This window comes from Lytechinus variegatus, chromosome 4 (assembly GCF_018143015.1).
Source record: "Lytechinus variegatus isolate NC3 chromosome 4, Lvar_3.0, whole genome shotgun sequence".
In the NCBI taxonomy this organism is placed as follows: domain Eukaryota; kingdom Metazoa; phylum Echinodermata; class Echinoidea; order Temnopleuroida; family Toxopneustidae; genus Lytechinus; species Lytechinus variegatus.
In genome coordinates, this window is record NC_054743.1 from 18,443,868 (window position 1) to 18,467,437 (window position 23,570).

At 36.1% G+C, this 23,570-nt stretch overlaps 1 protein-coding gene across 2 annotated transcripts; it reads left to right on the plus strand.

Moving 5' to 3' along the window:
- Positions 1-179: 179 nt before the first annotated feature.
- Positions 180-22,087, plus strand: LOC121413554. 2 transcript variants are annotated; one of them, XM_041606411.1, is made up of 3 exons: positions 180-371; positions 7,162-7,589; positions 15,406-22,087. In XM_041606411.1, the coding sequence occupies exon 3, from the start codon at positions 15,438-15,440 to the stop codon at positions 17,076-17,078; it is 1,641 nt and encodes a 546-aa protein (XP_041462345.1). In that variant the 5' UTR covers positions 180-371; positions 7,162-7,589; positions 15,406-15,437; the 3' UTR covers positions 17,079-22,087. The 2 variants fall into 2 exon arrangements, with proteins under 2 accessions (XP_041462345.1, XP_041462346.1); XM_041606412.1 differs by lacking the exons at positions 180-371; positions 7,162-7,589 and adding an exon at positions 11,881-11,994.
- The last annotated feature ends 1,483 nt before the right edge of the window (positions 22,088-23,570 follow it).

Genomic DNA, 23,570 nt, shown 5'->3' on the forward strand with positions numbered 1-23,570 from the left:
AGATTCGTATGGCACTAAACAAGCAATATGAATGGACTTTGTTTTTAAACAACATGTAGTTTTAGTATTAAAGTCATTCAGAAGTTAGGCAAAGTACCAAGCAAACATTAGACGTTGCGCGTGTATATGATCTGAGCATGGATATCGGATCCACGTAGTGCAGCCGAAAGTCCGGGTAGATCATTTCATTCGATCGACGACGACATGACAGAATTTGAGCTGGTCCGCTCGTGTTGTTTGAGCACGACAAATCCAAGGCAAAGCAGACAGAATTTATCAAGACTCAAGACCGTCAATCATAAAGATATTGAAATGTTGATCAAGCTTGTAAATCATAGGGCGAACTGAAGCTGACAGAAGATAGGCTGAATGTAAGTTTTCGAAGCCAAAGTTTTCAACTTTTTGGAGGGCCTTTGCCTTGGCTTTGGTTTGGGTCACAACGTTAATTCATTATGCACATACCGTACAGAAGAAACCTCAGGGGCAATGGCAATGCTGTTTGTAATGCATGCAGTTGCAGTGATCATGGTAGTTACTAGTTAATGTGTGTGTGTTTTATTTGGAGACAATTATTGAGGTTAAATGGTCAAGGTTTGTTTCTGAATTGACACTTACTAGTCAGAAGTTTAAGAGACAGGAATAACCATGTTTGTGGGAATTTCTGACATTTAAGTTAACTGAGACTAGTGAGAGAAGCCAACAAAGCTCAGCTGACTTAAGCAGAACAACCAAATACATACAGAGGCAAGACTGATGCTTTTGGTCTTAAATAGTTTTGTTTATCAATTGGTATATCAGGGTTTTATATTACAGTACAGAAAGTGTTTGGGGTCATATGCAAATTGAGAGAGAGAGAGCTACTTTTGTTATTATTTTCTAACCAGAATACTAATGTCTGATATTACGTGATGCACTGAGTAATGGCACTCATTCAATGAACAAGGTTAAACCTTGTTCTCAGTTACATCTCTATGTGTGACAAAATAAGGTCGACAATGTTTGGATTATTTTCTCTTTTTCTATGGGACAAATGCTTGATTTTTTTACACTGTCAGTTTCCAATACAGCTATTCATCATATAACTTGGCTCTTATGTAAATTTTATTCTTTATTTTTTTTTCTTAATTAAAAATAGAGATTGAAAAATGAAAATTTTCTTGCCATATTACTTTCCACCAATAGAGGGCGTACACAAAAATATGCCCAAAATTCAAGTTTTTGAGCGCTCTGGTGAATACAAAAAATATTCCCAAGTTACTAATGAAAAATAAATTGCAACTGTATGGAAATTGGTAATTTTGGTCGCAAAAGTGATATCTTAATGATTTTTTAAAGTGTGTGCTATGTACAGCATTGGCATACCATAGTCCTACAGTACCTGTAGATTCCCCACAGGCAGGATGGTTGCAGTGAACAAGTGATTTATGGTGATGATGATCATGATGATGTCACTGTTACTACAAATTTAAGTACATGTAATTTGAGTATAACTCTCCTTAAATGAATCTTTCAATGATTGGAGATTCCATACAAAAGGAACCTATAACTATACGCAGTTGAATGAATGATAAAAATCTTAACACGGCACTTACAAATGTTCGCAGGGGAATCATTGAATGAACAGTGGTGTACCTAGGATTTTCCACAGGGGGGGGGCAAAAACGTCCGCCAAAAATTTGACAAGCAAAAAAATAAAAGTTCTTCAAGCTGGTCGGGGGGGGGGTGGGGCAAAAAGGTCTTTCAAGCTCGTCGAGCTCGTCGGGGGGGGGGGGTACGCTAGTGGGAATCAACCATGTTTTTCCATTAGGTATATGGCAACAAGACCCCAAATGTAAGTATCAAGAGATCTGACAGATTGGTTCTCCCATTTACAGTGTTATAGGCCTACTGTTTTATGAAAATGGTGGCTATATAAAGTTTTTTTTAAACTTTACATCTGATTTATTAAAATGACATTTACAAAACATCTGCATAACTCAATGATTTTATGCAAATGAAACGGTTGATGTCATCGCTGTTGCTTATACAGTAATTCAATTCCTACAGATTTGACACTAAGGACATGGTTAAACCACAATGATAATTCCATCTATTCAGGGAGGAATATAATTTTGTTTCACATCACAATGATGAGAAAATTCAGCAAGTACATGTAGATGTTGTCATTGTTTCCCTCATTTGCATACCATTGTGCATGATTGTTTTGTGAAGTTCACCAAACTTTACAAAATGTCATAAACTTTGTTAAATGCAATTAAAATCAGATTGGGTGAAATTTCAGTTTTATGCTTGTTTTTCTTTTTTTATTCAAATAACAGTTTATTTGGGTGGACTTGCCCTTTTAAATGTGTATTAAAGGAAACCAAAACCCAAGAAGAGAAGCAATTTTATTGGAAAGAGTAAAATGAGAGGAACAATTTTAAAAAAGTTTCATCGAAATCGGTTATGAAATAAGCAAGTTATGGACATTTAAAAAGTCTTGTTGTACTTTCTATGGGGATCCTCAAATTGGCAAACGTGCTTCAAAATTGCTGATTTTGTGGACAACTCTCCATTTGTTTTGTACACAAATTTTCAGATTTTTCCCATTATTTTTCACTTTTCACATTATCTCCTCCTGACCTTGACATATGTGGTGTGAATTATATGTCCCCATGACATATGTTGTGCTGAGAAGGAGGCAAGATGCAATTTTAAAGATGAGGAAATTCTAAAAATTTGTGTACAAAACAAATGGAGAGTTGTCCACAAAATCAGCAATTTTGAAGCATGTTTGCCAATTTGAGGAGCCCCATATAAAGTACAACAAGAATTTTCAAACTCCCATAACTTGCTTATTCCATAGCCGATTTTGATGAAACTTTTTAAAAATTGTTCCTCTCATTTTACTCTTTCCAATAAGATTGCTTCTGGTCTTGGGTTTTGGTTTCCTTTAAGATAATCTGCTTTGAACTAGTCTAGTTGTAGTTATTTGTTTGGAAAAACCTACAGTCATATACCAGGCCCCAGGGGCCGTTTCATAAAGCTGATCATAAGTTAAGATCGACTTTAAGAACAAGTGGTAATCCTTTCTCGTGGGAAATGATATTGACCATGAAATGTTCATTGGTGATTATTTAGAGTGTAAGAAGGTTCACCAGTTGTTCTTAAAGTCGCTCTTGAATGAAACACCCACCTCACCACATGTTGGTAACAGAAGGTGAAAAGAGAGAGGACTGGTATTGGTGTGCATACATGAAAGCCTACAGTCTACCTACTACATATGCAACGAGTGAGTTCAGGGTTCACCAAACAAATAGCTACAAAGATCTAGAATAGCTTTGAACATGAAGAAGGATGCTTGAATATTCACGTCTGAATGATATGCGCCTTAAACTTAAGATAACAAAAACAACAACGATGAATTGCCTCTATCAAGTGTGTGATGTCCCAGTTAGTATCTCTATGGTCTGATACTCTCCTCATGATTTTAAGAGAATTTCAGTACAGGAGCAATGACTGTCGCACATGACCCCTGTTCAGGACAAATCGACCCAACAGTTACTATCACTCATTCCTCAATGCTAAAAGGAGCCATGAAAACTAAAAAAAGCAGCTCTGGGGAATGTAAAAGCTTTATCAAATGTTGCAAATTGCCATGTAGCTCCCAAAATAAACAAATGATTTTTTTGCCTAGGTATAAAATACATACGATATCAGATTCCCTCTGTAAAGTTTATAGTTCACCTTAACTATATCAAACCTTAGATTCACCCCATCTAACCTCAGAAGTCTTTCCTCTATTGTAGCTACCCTCATCTTGTCTCTCAGCCCATCTTCCAAGATTCACTGCAGACCTGTATCTCTCCATGATCATTATCTGATTTGTCTTTTTCCTCCCTTCAATGACCAGTCACCACAATTATCCCCCTGCCTAATGTAAGGATGTAGAACAGTTTGACTGGTTACATGTACCCCCTTCCACTCATCACTCTATAGACAATTAGACACCCCATCTCACCAGCAATCAACACTCCTACATGTAATTTGTAGTAACCCATCTCATTCCACGTAACATGCACTGCCCTGTTCATGTTTACTCACTCCACAGTCCAGTATCCTCTACCCCCTCTCTACCCCATTCCCTCTACCATACTACGGGTACCAGTTTTGCTCCGCCCATCAAATTGCCCCCATTCATTCGCTCTGTTCCAACGCAACTCCCCACACTGCCCACCCCACCCCACCCACACTAGTACTATGGCACTCCCTCCCTTTTTCAACCTACATCTACATGTATATGAGACCCTCCTCCCTACCCACCCCCTCATAAAACTATTTTAGTCCATTGAGCGCTTGGAATCCCTCTCCTTGCTTCCATTCTCACTCCAGACAAGGAGCCCTTTGTACTGTACCCCACGGTCATTGCCAACACAGGAGCAATGAAAACACAGTTTAAATTGAATTCAGCTTTTAGTGTTCTTTACCATGTGTGCCACTCACTGCCTGCATACAAACTCTACAGCTGACATCCTGACCTCGTTTACAAACCCTGATTTTTTTTTCACCCCAAAAGTTATTGCATGTGTACAATACCAAGTACAGGAACCATGTACTAGTACATTGAACAATAGGCAATGTAGTGAATGTTGCAGGAGGTGTTCATTCGCTGCCTTCAAGTACCTGGATTGTATGTTTAAAGAACAAGTCCACCCCAACAAAAACTTGATTTGAATAAAAAGAGAAAAATTCAACAAATATAACACTGAAAATTTCATCAAAATCGAATGTAAAATAAGAAAGTTATGACATTTTAAAGTTTCGCTTCCTTTCACAAAACAGTTATATGCACATCTCGGTCGGTATGCAAATGAGGGAACTGATGACATCACCCACTCTGTATTTCATTATATGAAATATTTTGATTTCTCGTCATTGTCATGTGAAATGAAGTTTCATTCCTCCCTGAACACGTGGAATTCCATTATTTTTACATTTTGTGCTTCAGGCAAGCAGGTCCTTATCAAATTCGTAAAAATTGGAATATTGTAGGCCCTATAATTCAAACAATAAAGAACAAAAGAAATAGTGAGTGACGTCATCGACTCTCTCATTTGGATGTAACTGGCTCGTTCATATATTAACTATTTTGTTAAACATAAGCGAAACTTTGAAATGTCATAACTTTCTTATTTTACATCCGATTTTGATGAAATTTTCAGCATTGTGCTTGTCTGATTTTTCTATATTGATTCAAATCAACATTTATCTGAGGTGGACTTGACCTTTAAGATAGTAGAAATTAATTGAACACCCATTTCTTTTGATTACCAGTGTGTATAGAGAGCAAATAAAATGCCCCCCCCTAATCCAGGAAGGGAGGGGGGAGAAAGTTGGGTGTTGTCAACTTGCATTACTATGATGTGTAGGCCTAATCCCAAAGCAGATTAATTATTTGATTTATTTTATTTACCGGTAAACACGTAAAAAGCCCTCGATCAGCCAATGGCTGGTTTTCAGAGAGGCCGTGCAATATACAAACAATATAAAGAATAACAAATCATAACAAAGTAAAATAAGTAAAACAAAATCTGTGTACAAAACCAAAGAGGGAGGATGAAACAAAACAGAAACATAATCAAAACAGATAAACAAAATCAAAACAAAAAAAACAAAATAAAAACAGAAAACCAAAATGCAATTATAACAAAAATAAAAAAAAAGTTTGATAAAAAACAGGAAAATCAAGATTTCAGGATTTTTTCAATTTCAGATTCAAATACATTTAGATTTGGTAAAGTGTGAATACGTTCTGCCAATGAATTAAAATTAAGTATGGCCAGATATTATTCCAAGTACATTTTAAATAAAAATTATAGGCCCTACTCTAAATATGAGCAAAATAATTAATCTTGTGTTCATGCCACAGTGATTCCAATTCTATCACATTAATTTCAGCAATTTATTGATTTGAGCAATTTTTTATATATAGGCATACGTATACGTACATGTACCTCAAGCCCAGGGGGGGGGGGGGTCAGTCAAATGTATTGCTGTACACACACATTGCCAAATTATTTACAAACACCCCCTAAACAAGTTTTTCTCTGTGTGCAAATAACCTCCTACCATAGCTCCATGCTCCTACATGTAAACAAGTTTTTTGCAGGCTTTATTTACACAATTTGGCCCCTAAACAAGATGTAGCCAGAATATGACCCTGGGGGAAAAAGCTTTGGAGAAAAAACATACCCTAAACACATATTTGGCTAGTCTTTTAAAAAAAAAAGCTTTGGAAAAAAACACACCCTAAATACGTTTGACCGAGCGATTGACCAGTCTTTCAACACTACCCCTTTTTAATAAAAGATACATGTGTTTTTGATACCCTTAACGAGTGCACACACGGTCTGCATCCAAAACTGAAAAATCACCCCTTTAAAGACGTTATTTTTGTCACGCGTGTGTACAGCAATATATTTGACTGGACCTCCAGCAGACGTCAGGTCGTCTTTTTTCTTCTGGCAGTCTCTCTCTGCTTTTAAGGTCTATGTACTATGAGACAGTAACATATTTTGAAATCATCCTCCACTCCACTTCTATTTTCATTTGCTTGCCTGACAGCACAGCTGATTGTAGAATAACATCACATTGTTTTCATATGACCCAGGAAAAAAGAAGAAACTGTGTCATACATGCACAAAATGGGACGACTTGAATATTTTCAACATGTTTTCTAGTTATCCTGATATTTTAGATACTATTAAATTGGCAATTTGATAGTAAGTTTTTGAGTTGATTTTCCTTTAGGCTCTTCTGGAGAAATGGATTTCAGGGATGAAAGAATTGCATTTTCTTTTCTCATCAGTTTTTGTACAGTATATTAATATTAAAAACAATCAATTTGTAAAATAAAAAAAGTCTTAGCAATAATGATATGAGATTGTACAATTACTTGAGCAGCATGAGGCCTATAGAAAGTGTTTCCTTTGCAAATGAATGATTACTGAATGAAAATACCATTGACATATTTTTTGTGGGTGTGCAAGGAGGTGGAAAATGTACCACAAGCCTTCCACTGCGCACTCACTCGGAGCTGAAGAGGGTTCAACTATAATCTCATTAACCAAGAGGAAATTGATTGTATTGTTTCCAATTCATCTAATTGCATTTTCTACACAGAGACAACAGTTTCACGGCCTATGAAGTCGGGACAGTATTATGAAAGTCAAGCGAAGCTCTCCCCATCTCTCTTTTGCTGTCTCCTATGTGTGTGCTTCTATCAACAAATCCCACTCCGCTCTATACTTCACCACTGCACCAGGCTTGAATAGGCAGCCAATCAGAGGGCAGCTAGCAGTAAAGCTTACTTCAGTCCTCCTCTTCTCCCAGCTCGGGAAGCAGACCAGTTTCATCCATTCAGTATCGCTCCATCCCTCTGAATCGATGGAGCGTCATCCATGCGTGATCGCTCACACAACTTTATGATCAGGAAGCGGGTGAGATAACGAGACAGGAGGCTTGGCATTCCTCCCGACGATTTGACATCACGAAGCAAAGAGGCGACAAACTGCCTATTCACAGAGGCACTAGATACATGTTTCCAATCTGTAAGTATTATTTGCAATTGTCTCATCGATTATAAATAGGAATATGGATTTTGGCTTTAGCAGACTATGAAGAAAACTTCAAAGTCCTACATGTACACATATTTCTCACCAAATCAAACAAAAATGTGTGAAACTTGTCTTCGGATGAACTTGAAGTCTAAAAATTTTGACTTTGACTTTTTTTTACTTTCACTCTCCTCTCATGGCTTGGCTGCCCAGTAGGGATGCTGTGGTGGTGTGGGTGTGTGTGGGGGGGATGCTCATGTTTTTTCAATATTTTTCTTTGCATGTCATGTTTACTTATTCATGCTGGAGCTTTGCAGATACTTTCCCTTCTCTCACACTTATGATGATGATGAATACACAGTTTATGAATGTGTAATTGACAAATATGTATATTTTTTTAAGAAAGGAAAGGGAAAAATCCCACACGAGAATCATAATGATAAAGGGGATGTGTATTACCCATGCAGCATGCAAATAGTAGTCTCACTCTGAATGTAATTTGCACTCTATGGTACTATCATAATATCACACCTGCAGGCTTCAAGCCATTATACCTAATTGGAAAAAGTAATCAAAAATGCAGAATTAAATGGCCTTACAGAATTAGAAACATGTATACGGCTGAGGGGTATTTGTGGTAGATTACCATGTCGCTACTGTGACAATGACGAGGATGGTTGCTTTTATTCATGCGAGCGAATGCCGAATCTAGATGATGTACAGTATATTTATATTTTAAGATAATTTCACTCTACATATAGACCTGTGGTCAGAGTATAATTTATTGTTTTGAAAATATCTCTGTAGATGCAAAAATGTATATTTTTCAATGTGTCAATTGTTTTGAAGGAACTGATTGTTTGAATTAGCAATTGAGTTCCCCAAAATGATTATCTACATTGATTCCAGAATATTACGTTATGAAATTCCATTATTTAACTCGTCAAGTTCATGTAGGCCTGCTTAAAACACCAGACCACTCTTCCATTAAAATTCGCCTTCAACTGTGTAAGAAATGTATGGGTTGATGACCTTACCTCAACACCAGCCACCCCTTTGATTTTAATTTTAAAGACCAATACCCTTTGGCTCTACCCTAATTTTCTACGATTGTCCAAGCCTGTGCGGTGTTGGATAAACAAGCAGTTCTTTTCATCCATGATATTTTAAGAAGCTCACGGCAACTTGAGCTATGAAAATAAGCTTGTGTAATTTTTTTCCCCTACAGTATTTTGTAAAGTCCTGGGTGAGAGTCAAGGTATTGTGTGCCCGCCCCAGCTCTTTCCCTGCCCCTTTCTCTCCTCTTCTTTCTCCCCGGATATAGACTGTTGTCCGAGGGAGAGGACAGTCTGGCTCTCTTCTCTTTGTTTTACAATTGACCATTTGCCATCATGGCTCGGACACATCCTCTGAGCCATAGAGAAAATTGCAAATTTATGTGTATTGGAATCTAATGCAGCACTATTGGCATTGAGTGGCATGTCAGTCCTGTATCACATTATGTGCATGTATGGTGAAAGCAGCTGTACCTTATCAATTCGAACCCCAGATTACTCTCTCTCCTTCAAGTTCAAACTTTGTCTCAGATTCTGAACCCCTCACTCCGCTCTACATTGTAGAAGTTCTATGTGACCCCATCAGGTGCAGGGAATTCCCCTTCCCCATTTGAGTGATGCCTGGTCTATACATGTAGCTCTCTCTCTTTCTATTTATCCCTCTTCCCCTCTCCCCTTCTACCATTCATCACTTTACACACCCTATCCCCTCTTTTTTGCTTTCAGCCCTTCACACCCAGTTTTCTTGCTCATTTGCTACTCTCTATGTCCAACAAAAGTAAGACCTGCATGTTGTCATGGTTCTACATGTACATACATTAAAAAAAACTAATTGTAATTCATAATAAATGAATCTGACTTTGATGTAATGGAGTAGCTGAAAACAGTATTAAATATGTATTGCTGCAACTTATATGCATATTATAAGAGAGACATGTATATCATCCGCACAAGTACAGGTCTTAAAAAAAAACCCTGAAATAATTATGATGTAAAAGGACATTGTCTTGAGGATGTGACATCATCTGTCCACCTAATGAATATTCATGACAATATGCATACAACATGCACAGAACTTTTCACAAAGTATTGCTAAACGTTAAAATTCAATATGATAATTATTTGTTGTAAAATTTTGATGAAATTCAGCATTTTGTTCAGTGAATTTTACTTTATTTATTAATTATTTCCAGCCTGGAGTACCCCTTTGATATTGTGCAGACATGCATGATTATCCTTTTCATGTTGTCATACCCCAGTTCTGTTTCCGACCACAGCAAAGATCGTTAATCATTTCGGAGTGCACAGCATAGATTCAAATAAAATGTGTACATCTGGAATATAGGAATGACTATTGAGTTATTACCCCACACAGGAATGGAAAGTTATAACTCAAGTTTTAATACAACTTTTTGTACAGTGTATGAAATGAATAAGAATTCTGATTGCTTTTAATGTGATTTGAATTGCATCCCATTCATTCATTTTGAATGTGGTTAAACAAAATTTGTTTATCTAGTTTATTACTGGTACACGTACATGATCGAACTAGTTACAAGTACATGTAGGTCTGCTAATTCTCGTTCAATTCGAGTACATTAATTTTGTTGTACTGTACACCATGTTAAAATTGTGATTTCTCCATATCAAATATAAACACTGTCATGTGTACATGTACACATGCATAATGTGCTTTTAATAGGCCTTCATGCTTTGCAATAGGCGCCTTTACACTTACTGTATATAGATTATAGTACAAAAGATTACCGGTAATTTATTTGTATTGTGATATGTGAATACATAGTAGACTATAGAGACATCTTTCTTTATCTGGTAGTCATTTGCTTCTTAGTTTGAATGAGCCCACAGGGCCACATTTTCTGTACAGTGTACTGGTCTATGATGCAGTTGACATTGTTATCATGGTTATGTGAACAGGGCCATGGGCTTGTCTAGATCATTGGCACCTCACCACACATTGTTGACTCCGGAAGTTGGTTGGCGAGTGGAGTCTATTGACTGAGGAGTTCAAATCTTTTATTCTCACATCGCTTCAGACGATGTATGCCCAACACTCTATGGAAAATGAAACTTTATAATAATTTGTCATTCTAAAAAAGGGATATACCGAGTATGAGCTACTGAGGATGAGGATCTTGTCTTGATTGGAAATTTTTAGCTTTGTGTTTGCTGTATGTACACTGTATTATTGAGTAGGCTGCATGAACTACCCATATAGCTCCATGAACTACCAGTACCATGTATGCACCTGTGTTTAGTTTCAGGTGTTCTGTTGTTGACAATAAAGGGGATCTGTCTGGTTGGGGTAATGACGAAAAAGTTAACAAAATATATCACCTAACTTGAAATTACTGTAGGCCTAAAATATTTCTGGACTAGAAGTACCATATTTCAATTTTCAGTTGTGTAGGCCTATACATTTCAGTAACCATGTTTATATCTGGTCTATGATGAATAGGAGTTGTAGTGAAAAAAAGGAAAGGCTCACATGCATGAAGAGTGTAAATACATAAATCAAACTTGTGATCTTGGTAATATTTCTTGAAATTATATTTCTAAAATTTTAAAATCCAATGAAATTGATAATTGCATTTCACTTCCGTATTTTGGAGGACTTTGCGAAGTGTTCAGATTCAGTCACAATGTAGCCAAGCTTTGCAATGTGGGCCTAAAGACAGTGTACTACAGTACATGTAATACACTTTATACAAGTCAAGCTTTGCATTGTAAACACAAGGAATTCACTAAACAATTCCCCGGTAAAATTGTTGGCCTGACTGTTGTCAGAGGAAAATGGAGCCAAAAACCTCATGAACCACTGGTGCAGACAAAAAGCATCCAGACTGATAGCATTAAATTGATTCAGATGTCATCATGCCGGACACAAAGAACATCCTTGGACCCATCTTCAGAATCCTCACAAATAATCTGTATTAGGATAGTACACAAAAGAACCATTGATTACCAAAATTGACCACATTGAAAAATACTCTTCAAAAGAGAAACTAGGAATCATATGAGTCATCTATCTACTCCCCTTTAACTGGAAAATCTTTGAGGCAGGGGTATGACCTCAGTAACCCCATTTATATTGAAAAGGCTGTATGTAAACTGCATCTTGTACCAGTACTGGTAGTACATGTACATGTAGTACAGGAGTCATTTAGTCTTCTGGTGTTGGTGTACAGGAGTACAGGAGTATAGGAGTTATTAGTCTTCTTGTGTTGTTGTACAGGAGTCACTAGTCTTCTTGTGTTGGTGTGGGTGGATTGTCACACATTCTAACTTCTGAGAAGGAAAACTGTTCTGTTTTCTAGTTGTTGGTATGTTTATTTTTTTATTTGAAAAAAAACCAAGTGCACACCTAGTTACCAATAATGCATATAGCATTTCCATTTATTTGAAAGGAAGATCAAAGAGCTTTGTAGATTAAGTGCTTTGCTCACGAGCATAGGTGCCGCGGCCGGGGATCGAACCCCAGACTTTCCATGTATAGCCAGGCGCCTTAGACCACTCGGCCACGGCACCTCTATATATTGGTTTAGATATTGGTTCAATCATTTGCCTCAGACATGCATGTGAACACATTGTGAAAAGGTAAGAACATTGTGCAACACTGTAGGCTACATGTAGGGTTTCTCAATTAGTTTTGTTGATGTTGGCTAGGTACCATATTGGAAATCTGTATTGCAACAGTATATCAAAAGAGTCACATTGTAGGGACAATGGGGCCTGCTGAATGGCCCCTGGTAGGGGTTCTTTTAAATATGGGGCCTTGGATTTTGGCCCCCAAAAGGTCTATAAATTCAAAAATATTTTAAAATTCAACGAAACATTTGGAAATATCTTTGTTTTTGTTTATGTGTCACTTGGCAAGGCTTAATGTGCCACATTACATGTAGAACCCCTGCTTTTTTTAGTCCATTGGCTACTGTAGATCCCACCATGATCTGACTTTTAAAAACTCAAAGGCAAATGGACATTCATGTACATGTACATGATAACTTATGTCTACTACATGTATATCAAATACATGTACATTGTACATGCATCGGGTTGAGAAAACACATGGATCGTGGATACCAAGAACCTACATGTACTACAAAAAGGAACTAATCCATGATTCGTACACATTCTGCTTTTATCTATGCTTGAGTTGGGTCCCCCCTTGGGTGCTTGATAGAGTGGGTAATAAATTCTAATTCAGTAATCTTCTATTCATTTTGTGATCAATCACAATTACAGGATATCACTTATTCACTTTCTGAAGAGTACAGTGGAGGCTTTATACAATAGACCAAATGCCTATGGATTAGGCTACTGTAGGACTCTTTAAAGGGGTACTCAGTGCTGAAAATATACATCTATTAATAGTGTAAAATTCACAGAGCAAAACGCTGAAAATCAATCTGATAACGAATAGCCAAGTTATTGAATTTTAATGTTTAGCAATATATCGTGAAAACAGTTTTTGCATGTCATGAATATTCATTAGGTAGGCTGATGATGCCTGATGTCACATCCCCTCTTTCCCTTTCTATGTTATTACATGAAATCATAATTGTTTCATTATTTCATACTTGTGTGAATAATATGTCTTCTTATGAAATAAGTTGCACAGTAATAAATATCTAATGCACTAAAATCAGTTGTCAATCCAATATTATTGATTCTTAGCGGAAAAAATGAATAAACCTTATTAATAAGTGGGGATATTACATCATCAGCTGATTGAATATTCGTGAAGACATGCCAAGTACTGATTTCATCGGAATATAAATCCAAATCTTCAAAATGCCAAAACTTTGTTATTTCTTTTCAGATTTCGATAAAATTGTCAGTAATTTGTTTAACTAATTGTTTTCCTAATTTATTCAAATCATATCATTTTCACCTTGGACTCCTGGAATACCCCTTGAAATATGTTTGTGGTCCATGCTCTAAAGTTTTTTTCTTTCAAGTTTACATGTACTGTACACTGGTGTCATCCCTACATGTATGTACATGTAGCCTTGTAGGCCTACACTCATACGCATGTATGTAGAGCTAAAAAAAGGGAAATTCACTGTATATGTATGTGGCGTTAATGCAATATCCATGTTAAATTTTCAGCAAGGGAAGTAGAGTACCGTATCCTATGAAAGTCAAAACTTTGAAATGAAACTTTTGTGACTTTTGTAAACCTACATGAAGTATAGATTTATGTACATGTAGGTTCAATGTAGGCCTATATACACACATACATGTATATTGAAAAAGATATACATGTGTATGATGAGTGCAGCATCTTTGTTTATTTTTAATTTGTTTGATGTGTATATCAGTGTTTGCTATGGCACCTGATCTGTATTGATTTGCGGTTAACCCTATTGAATAGAGCTTTGTTCATTCCACATTATTTTTGTATTCAGTGGTAATAGCAGGAAGTCTTTTGTGGAGTAATTTCATGGTTGTTTGGCTTTCACCTTTTTGTTTAAGCAGGCCATAGCATGTCTTCATGTGGTTATTTGTCCACTTGCGTTTTGATGGAAATATGATGGAATCCTTTATCAAAGAAAAAAATGTTACAGTCTAAAAATGGCCTGAAGATGTACATGTATAGTATTTGATTGAAAAATACTAAAATGTACAGAAAAACTGAATGGAATAAATTTGAAATTGGAGTTTTGATGTCATTGAATAATAATCCTTATATTATCAAGTGGTTGTAAATATAGTTTACATTGTAAAGAAAAGGATGGGGATGTGAAAACATTGGTATTCTGAGAAACTGTTTGCACTAGAGCATGTGTCTGACTCTTTATGAGCCGCACTGCCTCCTTGTAAAAGATCATTGAGCGCATGTTAGGGGTGCTAAGCTTTATACTGAGTGTCATTGAAATTGTCATGAATAGCATAAAATTTCTTATACTGTATATGTTGTGAAATGAAAATTGAGAATGTGCAAAGTAATGGTTTCATATTTGTCTTAAATTGCATAGCATAAAAAGTGAGACATACATGTACATGAAGGCACTGCTTAATTTCGTTGGTGTCGTTAACATTGAAATCTTTATACATTGTACATAACTTAGAAATAAAAAGTATATAAATCTACTTCATGAAACTTGATACGGTGTACAGGTGATGCTGTAATCAAGTATTATCATCATCTTGCATTAGTTTGTAGGTCACATGATCAAGGTAAAAGGTCATTTAGGGTCAATGAACTTTGAGCATGTTGGTACCTCACAATTGAAATCTTAACCAATGTTTAAGATTTTGAAATGTCATAGCTTTGAAAGTAAATTGATTTGTTTTTATTAAGTTAAATCCGGTTCTGTAGAATGCCTTTTGTCAATTCTAAAGCACAGTTGCCACAGTAGAAACGTAGTACTTTGAATATTTATTTGTAGGCAGATTGTCATTTTGCTAATTATCAGCAATTAATTGCTTTCTTTCAGACTTGAAAGGCACATAATTTGATCTTATTCCAAATGGATGGGGCAAGCCCAAAACTCCACTGGTAATCTGCACTAAGTGGGCCATGTTCTAGTTATAAGACCAATTTGGGTGGTCTTCCATTTGATGAAGTAGAGAAGATTTGTCATCCTCAGTCCATCAAGTCAACCATTTAACTGCCTGGATATTACCAGTAGTCACTTTTAACAGTAAATTGAATGGCACCCGATGTAGAGTTCAACTTCAGAAATAAGTGAATTTTTATTTGCACCTCTTTTCTCTCTCCCTCTTAGATTTTCAAATCTGGATTGGATGCTGAAGTCAAATGAAGATGGAGACTATTGGCTTTCACTGGATGGGTCACTTGTTAGTAGCTGTCCAAGTTCTACTTCTATTACACAAGTCAAGGCTAGGTGAAGCACAGAGCAACCAAGACAACATCACCACCACCACCTTTGAGACTGAACCATTGGACAAAGAGACTGCTGTTGGTGGGTTCATCATGCTGCAGTGTAAGGTCTCTCAAATGATAAAGGGGAATACCTATCTTGTTTGGACTCACAACAACAAACCAATTTTCGAAGACAACGTTCCCTTAAGTGAGGACGTGAATTTTAATTACCGAGGGGTTGGGATGTACCCACGAGCTAACTTACTCATCACTCCAGTACAGAAGATAGACCATGGTGCACTCTTCTCCTGCAGGCTGTACAACGGTTCTGTGCAAACCGATGGATCTGAATTGCTTATGGAGTCCAGGAGTGCAGTTCTGTCAGTGAAGTACACACCACCTCCTAAGTATCCTCTATGTAGCGCTGGTCCACAGGAGAAAAATGGTAAGATAACTGTTGTGCTGTCATGTTGCACGGAGATATCGAGTGTGAGGATGTCATTGGCTTGGATATCACGGGGAGAGAACGCCAGCTGGAGATTCACGCAGCAAGCTAAAACCGGCTATGAAACCGGTCAGAACTGCCTCGAGCATGACATTCACACAGGGTTTAATTTTAGTATGTATCAATGCCAGATGGATGAAGCTTCTGGTGAAAGAACAGACTTTGAATCTAAAACATGTTCCATCTCAAAATTGAGATCTCTTCACATTTATCTGAAAACATTGGACCACAAGAATGCACAATTCAACTGCAGTGTGAATGTGCCAGGGAGATATCGCTATTTATGGCATCTCCGCGATGAGGCTAAGACAACGATTCAAGAAGTGAGTGGCATCAATGACATTTCAACTCTGGACCTTCGGTTGAGCAAAGTAAGCAATGGCTCATATCTTACTTGCACAGTGTTTAATAAGACTGATTTAGATAGTTCAAATCGGTACTTTATGGGAACAACTGAAACACAGATAGTCCATCAGGCTCCCCCACCAGGCAGAGGAAACCCAACCATGTTGATCATTGGCATTGTCATAGGAGCAGTAGTGGGAACCCTCATTCTTGGTCTTACCCTGTATTTCATAATGGTGAGATGTTCAAGGCGCAACGACAGGATGTACGCTTCCCTCGGGCGATCTTCTGAAGCCGGCATGCAGATCGGCCCAGGAAACACCTACATTTACCATAAGAGCAACGAGAATGGAAACTCAAATGGCCGAGTGATTGCAACTGCAGAGGGTGGTACCATTTCTTCGGAGGCAGATGAAATCCCACCAAAGCCAGGTGGCCATCGGACAATCTCCTGGGAACCTGAAGACATGGTGATCCACTCTAATGGTGGAGTCATCAACCATTCCGAAGACCCAAAGAGGCGCAATGTAGAAGGTTTAGTTTATGCTGATCTTGCTTTTAAGGACGGGGAGGAGGAACAGGATGCAGAGGGTGCAGGGGGTGAGGAGGAAGAGGCACTGAAAGGAGCAGTCGGGGGTGATACAAACGCTGCCAAACCAGGGACAACAAGAGAAAGTATAGAGTATGCCAGTATCGTGCCTCCCCTTCGATCCTTAAGATTCTAATCCTGGTGGCCTTTCAAGGAGAACAATGAACTTTATCACCAGGAAGTCTATCAAAAAAGAATTTGTGCATTACAGGGATGTCAGACATTTTATTTGCATTTTTTTTAAAATCCTTGTTCAATCGTAGATCCATAACATTACAGTATTTCTTCTTCAATGATGTCTATAGATGTACTAGAATACGCAATTATTTTGATACGCTCTGTGCACTATATTCAAGTACTTTTCTTTTAGCATACAAGTACAGTATCATACATTGCCATTTATGTGTACAGGATAGTTGTTTGTAACCCCTGTCTTATATGTATTGACCTATACTGGGGGTGGCGGAATGTGAGGCCGCCGGGCACGCCCTGTAAAATGTGCAAAGACCTTTTTTTGAATTTTGTTTGTCAAAATATTCAGACAAATTCCAACCCCATTAAAAGTCCATAATCTAGATCTGCATCTGCTATGATTGATTCTATCTAAACCTGAGATGGGTTTTACATACTCAACTCCACTTTTTAAGCTCCATTTTGAGACAAATTTTAAGATGAAATCCATTTTCTTACCATGTTTTCTTATAAAGGGGACAAAGTGTAAATAATTCACCATTTCTAATTAGGAATGTACATCGTTCCGTCGGTACATGTATATTTTCTGTTTATTTATTTATATCTTCAATTGTCATCATTTTCATTGTTTTCATCAACATTACTTTCATCATCATCATCCTCATCCACATCATCGTCATCATCCATCAAAGTGATTTTACTATTTTAGTAAGGCCTCCATTCTACAGGTAAGCTTCGCATTGATCTATAGTTTTTAACACTTTGCAGTATGTATCAATTGTTGTGTTTGTGATTTTGAGCAAACGTTGAATAGAAAAAGAAATTAAAATACAGGCCAGAATCACATGGACAAGTATATGGAGGTATGGTCAAGGTATATGCAATAACATACATGCCCATTTGGAAGACAAGAACCCACTTATTTTTATTTCTTTTTAATAGCGGGAGTTTCAATCTGCCTTTATTCTTTTTTTTAAACCTACATTACATATGCATATTTCAAATAAGAAAATGCATTTTTTACAGCAATAATGTAGTTCACATACATATTCAATGCAGATTTTAAAAGCGAAGATACAATAACGCATATATGTACAATTTATTCATTACTGCGTATTTAGAGAATGTTGTTGAGTCCTATTTATGACAAGATGGACATTTATTTTCATGTATGGTACTAATATGTAGCAGTTCTTATATCAGTATTTTAGACCTTGTTGTACTATTTTGAATATACTTATTGTCACCTTGTGAACTTTCTTCTGTATTCTTGTGTTCGAGCAGAACCTTTGAACTTTACTATTATAAGGATTTGCCAGAATAATGATTCAAACATAAAATTTCAGCAAATAGTGCAAGTGCAATGTACGGACATGTATTATTAGTACATAAATTGCACATTGTGAAGTTGCGGTATTACACTTTATTCCTACTGAGAAACAGGTGAATGCATGCATACAATTGTCTGCATGGGAAACCATTAGCTGTTTTAAAATCATTTAACTTTTACAAAATGTGATTTTTTTATATTTAGTATTCATGGAGAGTGATATCTTCCTCTCTCCCTTGCCCATGTATAAATACATGACCTTTACTTGCCCTTATTCGACATTGAGATTCACAAAAAAATGTATTCATGAATTTGTTTATTGTATTCCTGAATAGAGCTCTATAAAAAGTTATAACAAATAATAATTCAGGGATAAGACCTTGTCACTTAGTTCATATTGTTATCAAGAGATAAAATAATACATCACAAAATTTTGTTTAATGATGTATTGACTTAAGAATGATTTTATTTATTTTTTTATTTGTTATTTTATTTTTTTTGGGGGGTGGGAAGATCGACAAGTACTGTATTATCTACAATTTTTTTATCAATTAAAAAAAAAATAATTCAAAACAATTTTTTTTTTAATGTACTGGATTGATAGATTCAGGTGTACTACTCAGTACTAGTGGAGTGAGAAGTGCAACTTTGTACAACTGTCTCTGCAGCCCCTTACAAAACTCAAAGCTGCGGAAGTTGAAAAGAAACCCCCAACAAGTATTTATTCAAGTCTGGAGAGTTAGTTGTTCAAAATTATTTTCTTTCATTTTCGTAAAGGAAGTTCAAATATACATTAATGAATATGGAACGAGTCATTTGTTTGCATTTCTCATACGCATACTTCAAGATTGAACACATACAGTAACCAAACACTACAGTTTGAATTATTGTGAATTATTGGTTGTGGGCAAAGTGCACCATTTTTTTTTATTATGATAAACACTATTTGTGTACCCAGTAAAAACATGTGGGCAGAGAATTCAAACTTTATATCAACCCAAAATTGAACATGCATGCATGATTCATCTCTCTTGAATAGAACCAAAACAACAGAAAAACAAAATGGGAAACAAGTGACACTGATGAATAATTCATACTCGGATGTTCATTGTTCAAGAGTCTCATCTCATATTGCTGGCTGTTTGCCGACTTGTACTGTATGTAAATTTATTTGGGGGGGTTCTTCATTGCATTTATGCTTTCTTCAATGTTTATAAAAAAAGTCGTTCATGGGATCAAATTTATTTCTATAGAAAAGTACTCTGTTTGGTTTGATTGTAAATATGTACTTACAAGCAAGCAATATATATCACTAATGTTTGGTTGAGAAGCACATGTACAAGTTTATCAAAAAGCAAATGAATTTTTTTCATTTGGCCAAATTTAAATAATCAAACATGTCTCCTCCATTTTTTGTTTTACCTTGACTGCTAAGAATGCAATGTTTGCTTGTATTTACAATGAACCAATTTTAAGGGAAGTGGTAATGCAGATTAATGTCTGTTAGCAGAATGTACTATAGTATAATCAGTTGTAAAGCTATTATGAAGCATGTACAACAAATTGCAACCAGGTGTATTATAGATTATATTTACGCTACAAGGACTAGTTCACCGAGTTACAAATCTACTGCTTCACTTTTAAGCTGCTACATGTATGTGAAAAGAAATGTGATGAATTCATGTTTTAAGATTCAAAATCTCAATTTAATTTTTTAGTTTTTTTTAATGATATGAAATTCTTTGACAAATGCACTCTTACCCAATCAAGTTATGTAATTATTCTAGCCTATCAAAATGTATGTCATAGGATTTTTTTATTGTTTTATAAAACAGAATTCAGAATTATGGTTTAACACTTAAAAAAAAAATCTAAGAGTTATCCATGTACACTGACAAATTTTTAGTGTGTGCACACATTGCCAAAATGAAAGTGAATGCAAGAAATAAGCATCACTATAGAGTAGTATATCTTTTACAGATTAAATTTGATAAGGTATACCAAAATAACGGAAGCGAATATTAGCCTCAAGAGAGCAAGTCCTAATTGAAGTGAACCAACAAAATTGCTCTGCCACAAATTTGAAAGTATGCGTAATTGATAGTAATGAAAGCCATCTCCATCTCAATAATATAGAATAAATACATCCTAGTCATTAAATGCTAATTGAAAATGCCTGTGGATGAAAATATGATTAATATACATGAAACCTGGCATTTTACTGCCAGGGTACTTTAGATATTTTATACCCACTAATCAACGATGCGCGAGTTGAAGAGAAACTTTATCGGTACAAAATGAAACTGACGTGAATGGGAACGCACAAGATGCCCCGATCATCTACGCTAAATCTTGTAGATCATAATGTGGTTAAGTTTGATAGAAATCATGCATCAACTACATTAGCGTAATGGAGAAGACCCACTATCCATGGGGATGACAAAATCAGTGAATGAATGAATGAATGGAACTTTGCATTATCTCTATGAATGGCAACGTTGTAAAGCATGCAGGTTATTTGACCTTTCAAAGAAAAACAAATATTCTTGCCGAGTTTATGTAAAGTTATTTTGATAATGTCAGAAAGAGTTCAGGTTTTTATGCTTTGACTTCTTTTTACCTAATAAATCTAGTTAAAAGATTGAAGCCATGATAAACTGTAGTGTCCATTCCAGTTAAGATGGTTATAGTCTTATCTCTGCACACAATGCTTTGGTATCAGTTCATATTAAGTAAATATTGAAAAATCTCTTACTCATGAACAATTTGGATGTTTTCTTACATCTGGTGAAAAGAGGCATTTATATATGATATCTAACCAATAAAATTATGTAAGATCTTATTTGTTACAAAAGTTGCTTGAATGTGGGTGAAAAACACTTCTTTCATATTTATATTAATATCACCAAGAGATAACAAAAACAAAGCATTCCCACCTGATTTACTATTAGACACACACAGGTCAAAATCTTTTAGTTACTTTATGAAATGGACATTACAAAAAGAATGTTTGAAATTAAGAATGAATATGTTTTGTTGTGTAGATCTTGTTTGATATGATTCTGTTGTTTGCATGATTGTTTTGTAACATTAAAACAAATATCAAAACTATAATTTCAAAATGGAACCAGCCATGGGCATTTATATCTATTGAATAAATTGAATTATTTGATGTTCTACTTAACCTTGCTATTATATACTTGTTAATGGTACTGGAAATTCTTTGATGGTAGTACTACATTTGTATCATGTTCAGTTCTTCTAAATGCTCAAATGAAAATAACTGAATTTCTCCATTCAAAGTTAGTACTATAGTACATCACATGTATGGAGTTAGGTTTATTGCTATGTATTCTTCTTTGACAAAAACTTGTACAAAATATCTTGTTCCCTTTTATTTCCTCGGAAATAAGTTTTTTTTACTTAATTTATTTCATGTGAAAATGTAGACATACTGATGTGTTTGTGAAGACAAAATACAAACTGCCATTTTTCTATATTTTTGTCATTGTATCAAGAGATTTTGAAATGAAAGCAATGAAAGCATATTCTGTACTCACAAGAAATATACATCTTGTAAATTATGGTGTCACTCAATAATAAAGTAGCATTGAGTAGCTCTATTTATTATGGTATTTTGTATGTTTGTTGATCTGTTGAAATATGTTCATTCAAAAATTGAAAAAAAAAGAACAAATAGCCAAATATCAGAAGGCATTGAAGCACTTCCAATATTTGGTTTTGATGCTTATGTCTCAATATAGATAAGAGGTTAACCGTAAAAGAGATGATAATAAAATGAATACTACTGAGTAAAGGTTATTGAAACTGGAGGGGGAGGGGTAGCCCTGTTTTGTATCTAATCTTTTGCAAAATGACATTGATAAATTACCATCCCCCTTTTATATGGGCATCATGGGCATCATTGTTTAATGCTGACCCGAAACCAAAGTGTCCCAAGAAAGAAATTCAGCCACAAGCATATTTAAGAAAATGAAGTAACAATTTCCTCTCATCATTTTCGAACCCATAGGCAAGATGAATAGACAAGATAGTTTTCAATTTTTTGTGTAAATAGGGGGCATTTCTAGGCGCATTTCCTTTAATTGCAATAAATAAAAATAATGAAGTGGTATGGGGGCCATTTCATGACAAAAAGACCTGCCAGACAATTTACCCGACAGTTACCATAGTAGCAGTGCTTTTCAGCCAATCAAAATCAAGGAAAGTTGTCGGAAGCGAAACTTGTCGGATAAAAAGCTCCCCTGTTGGACTCTTGTTTTATTCAGACAGGGATGCGGGGGAGTTTGACGAAGGTGATGTTTTAGCATCAAGATCAGAAGAGGAACAGCCGTGAATGTGATCAATTATGTATGAGATTTTGAATTGCTTTATTATGACCATGAACTCGCACCGGGATGAGGATAGGAAGCTATCACAGAACAAACAAAGGAAGAGTAATCGGCGACGGATAAATAAATGATACTGTATAGCTGACTTTTATTTTATGTGGTTTGAGTTAACACATTGGTTGAATAGAATGATGGTGATTATGATCGTGATGATTATGATGATGATGAAGATGATGATGGTGGTGATGTTGGTGGTTGTGGTCGTGAGGATGATGATGGTGATGATGATGGTGGTGGTGATGTTGGTGGTTGTGGTTGTGAGGATGATGATGCTGATGAAGATGATGATGGTGGTGATGTTGATGGTTGTGGTCGTGAGGATGATGATGGTGATGAAGATGGTGATGATGGTGATGATGATGGTGGTGGTGATGGTGGTGGTTGTGGTTGTGAGGATGATGATGCTGATGAAGATGATGATGGTGGTGATGTTGGTGGTTGTGGTCATGAGGTTGATGATGGTGATGAAGATGATGATGATGGTGGTGATGATGATGATGGTGATGATGATGATGGTGGTGATGTTGGTGGTTGTGGTCGTGAGGATGATGATGGTGATGAAGATGATGGTGAGATGATGATGATGGTGAGATGATGATGGTGATGGTGGTGATGTTGCTGGTTGTGGTCGTGAGGATGATGATGGTGATGAAGATGATGATGGTGATTATGATGGTGATGTTGGTGGTTGTGA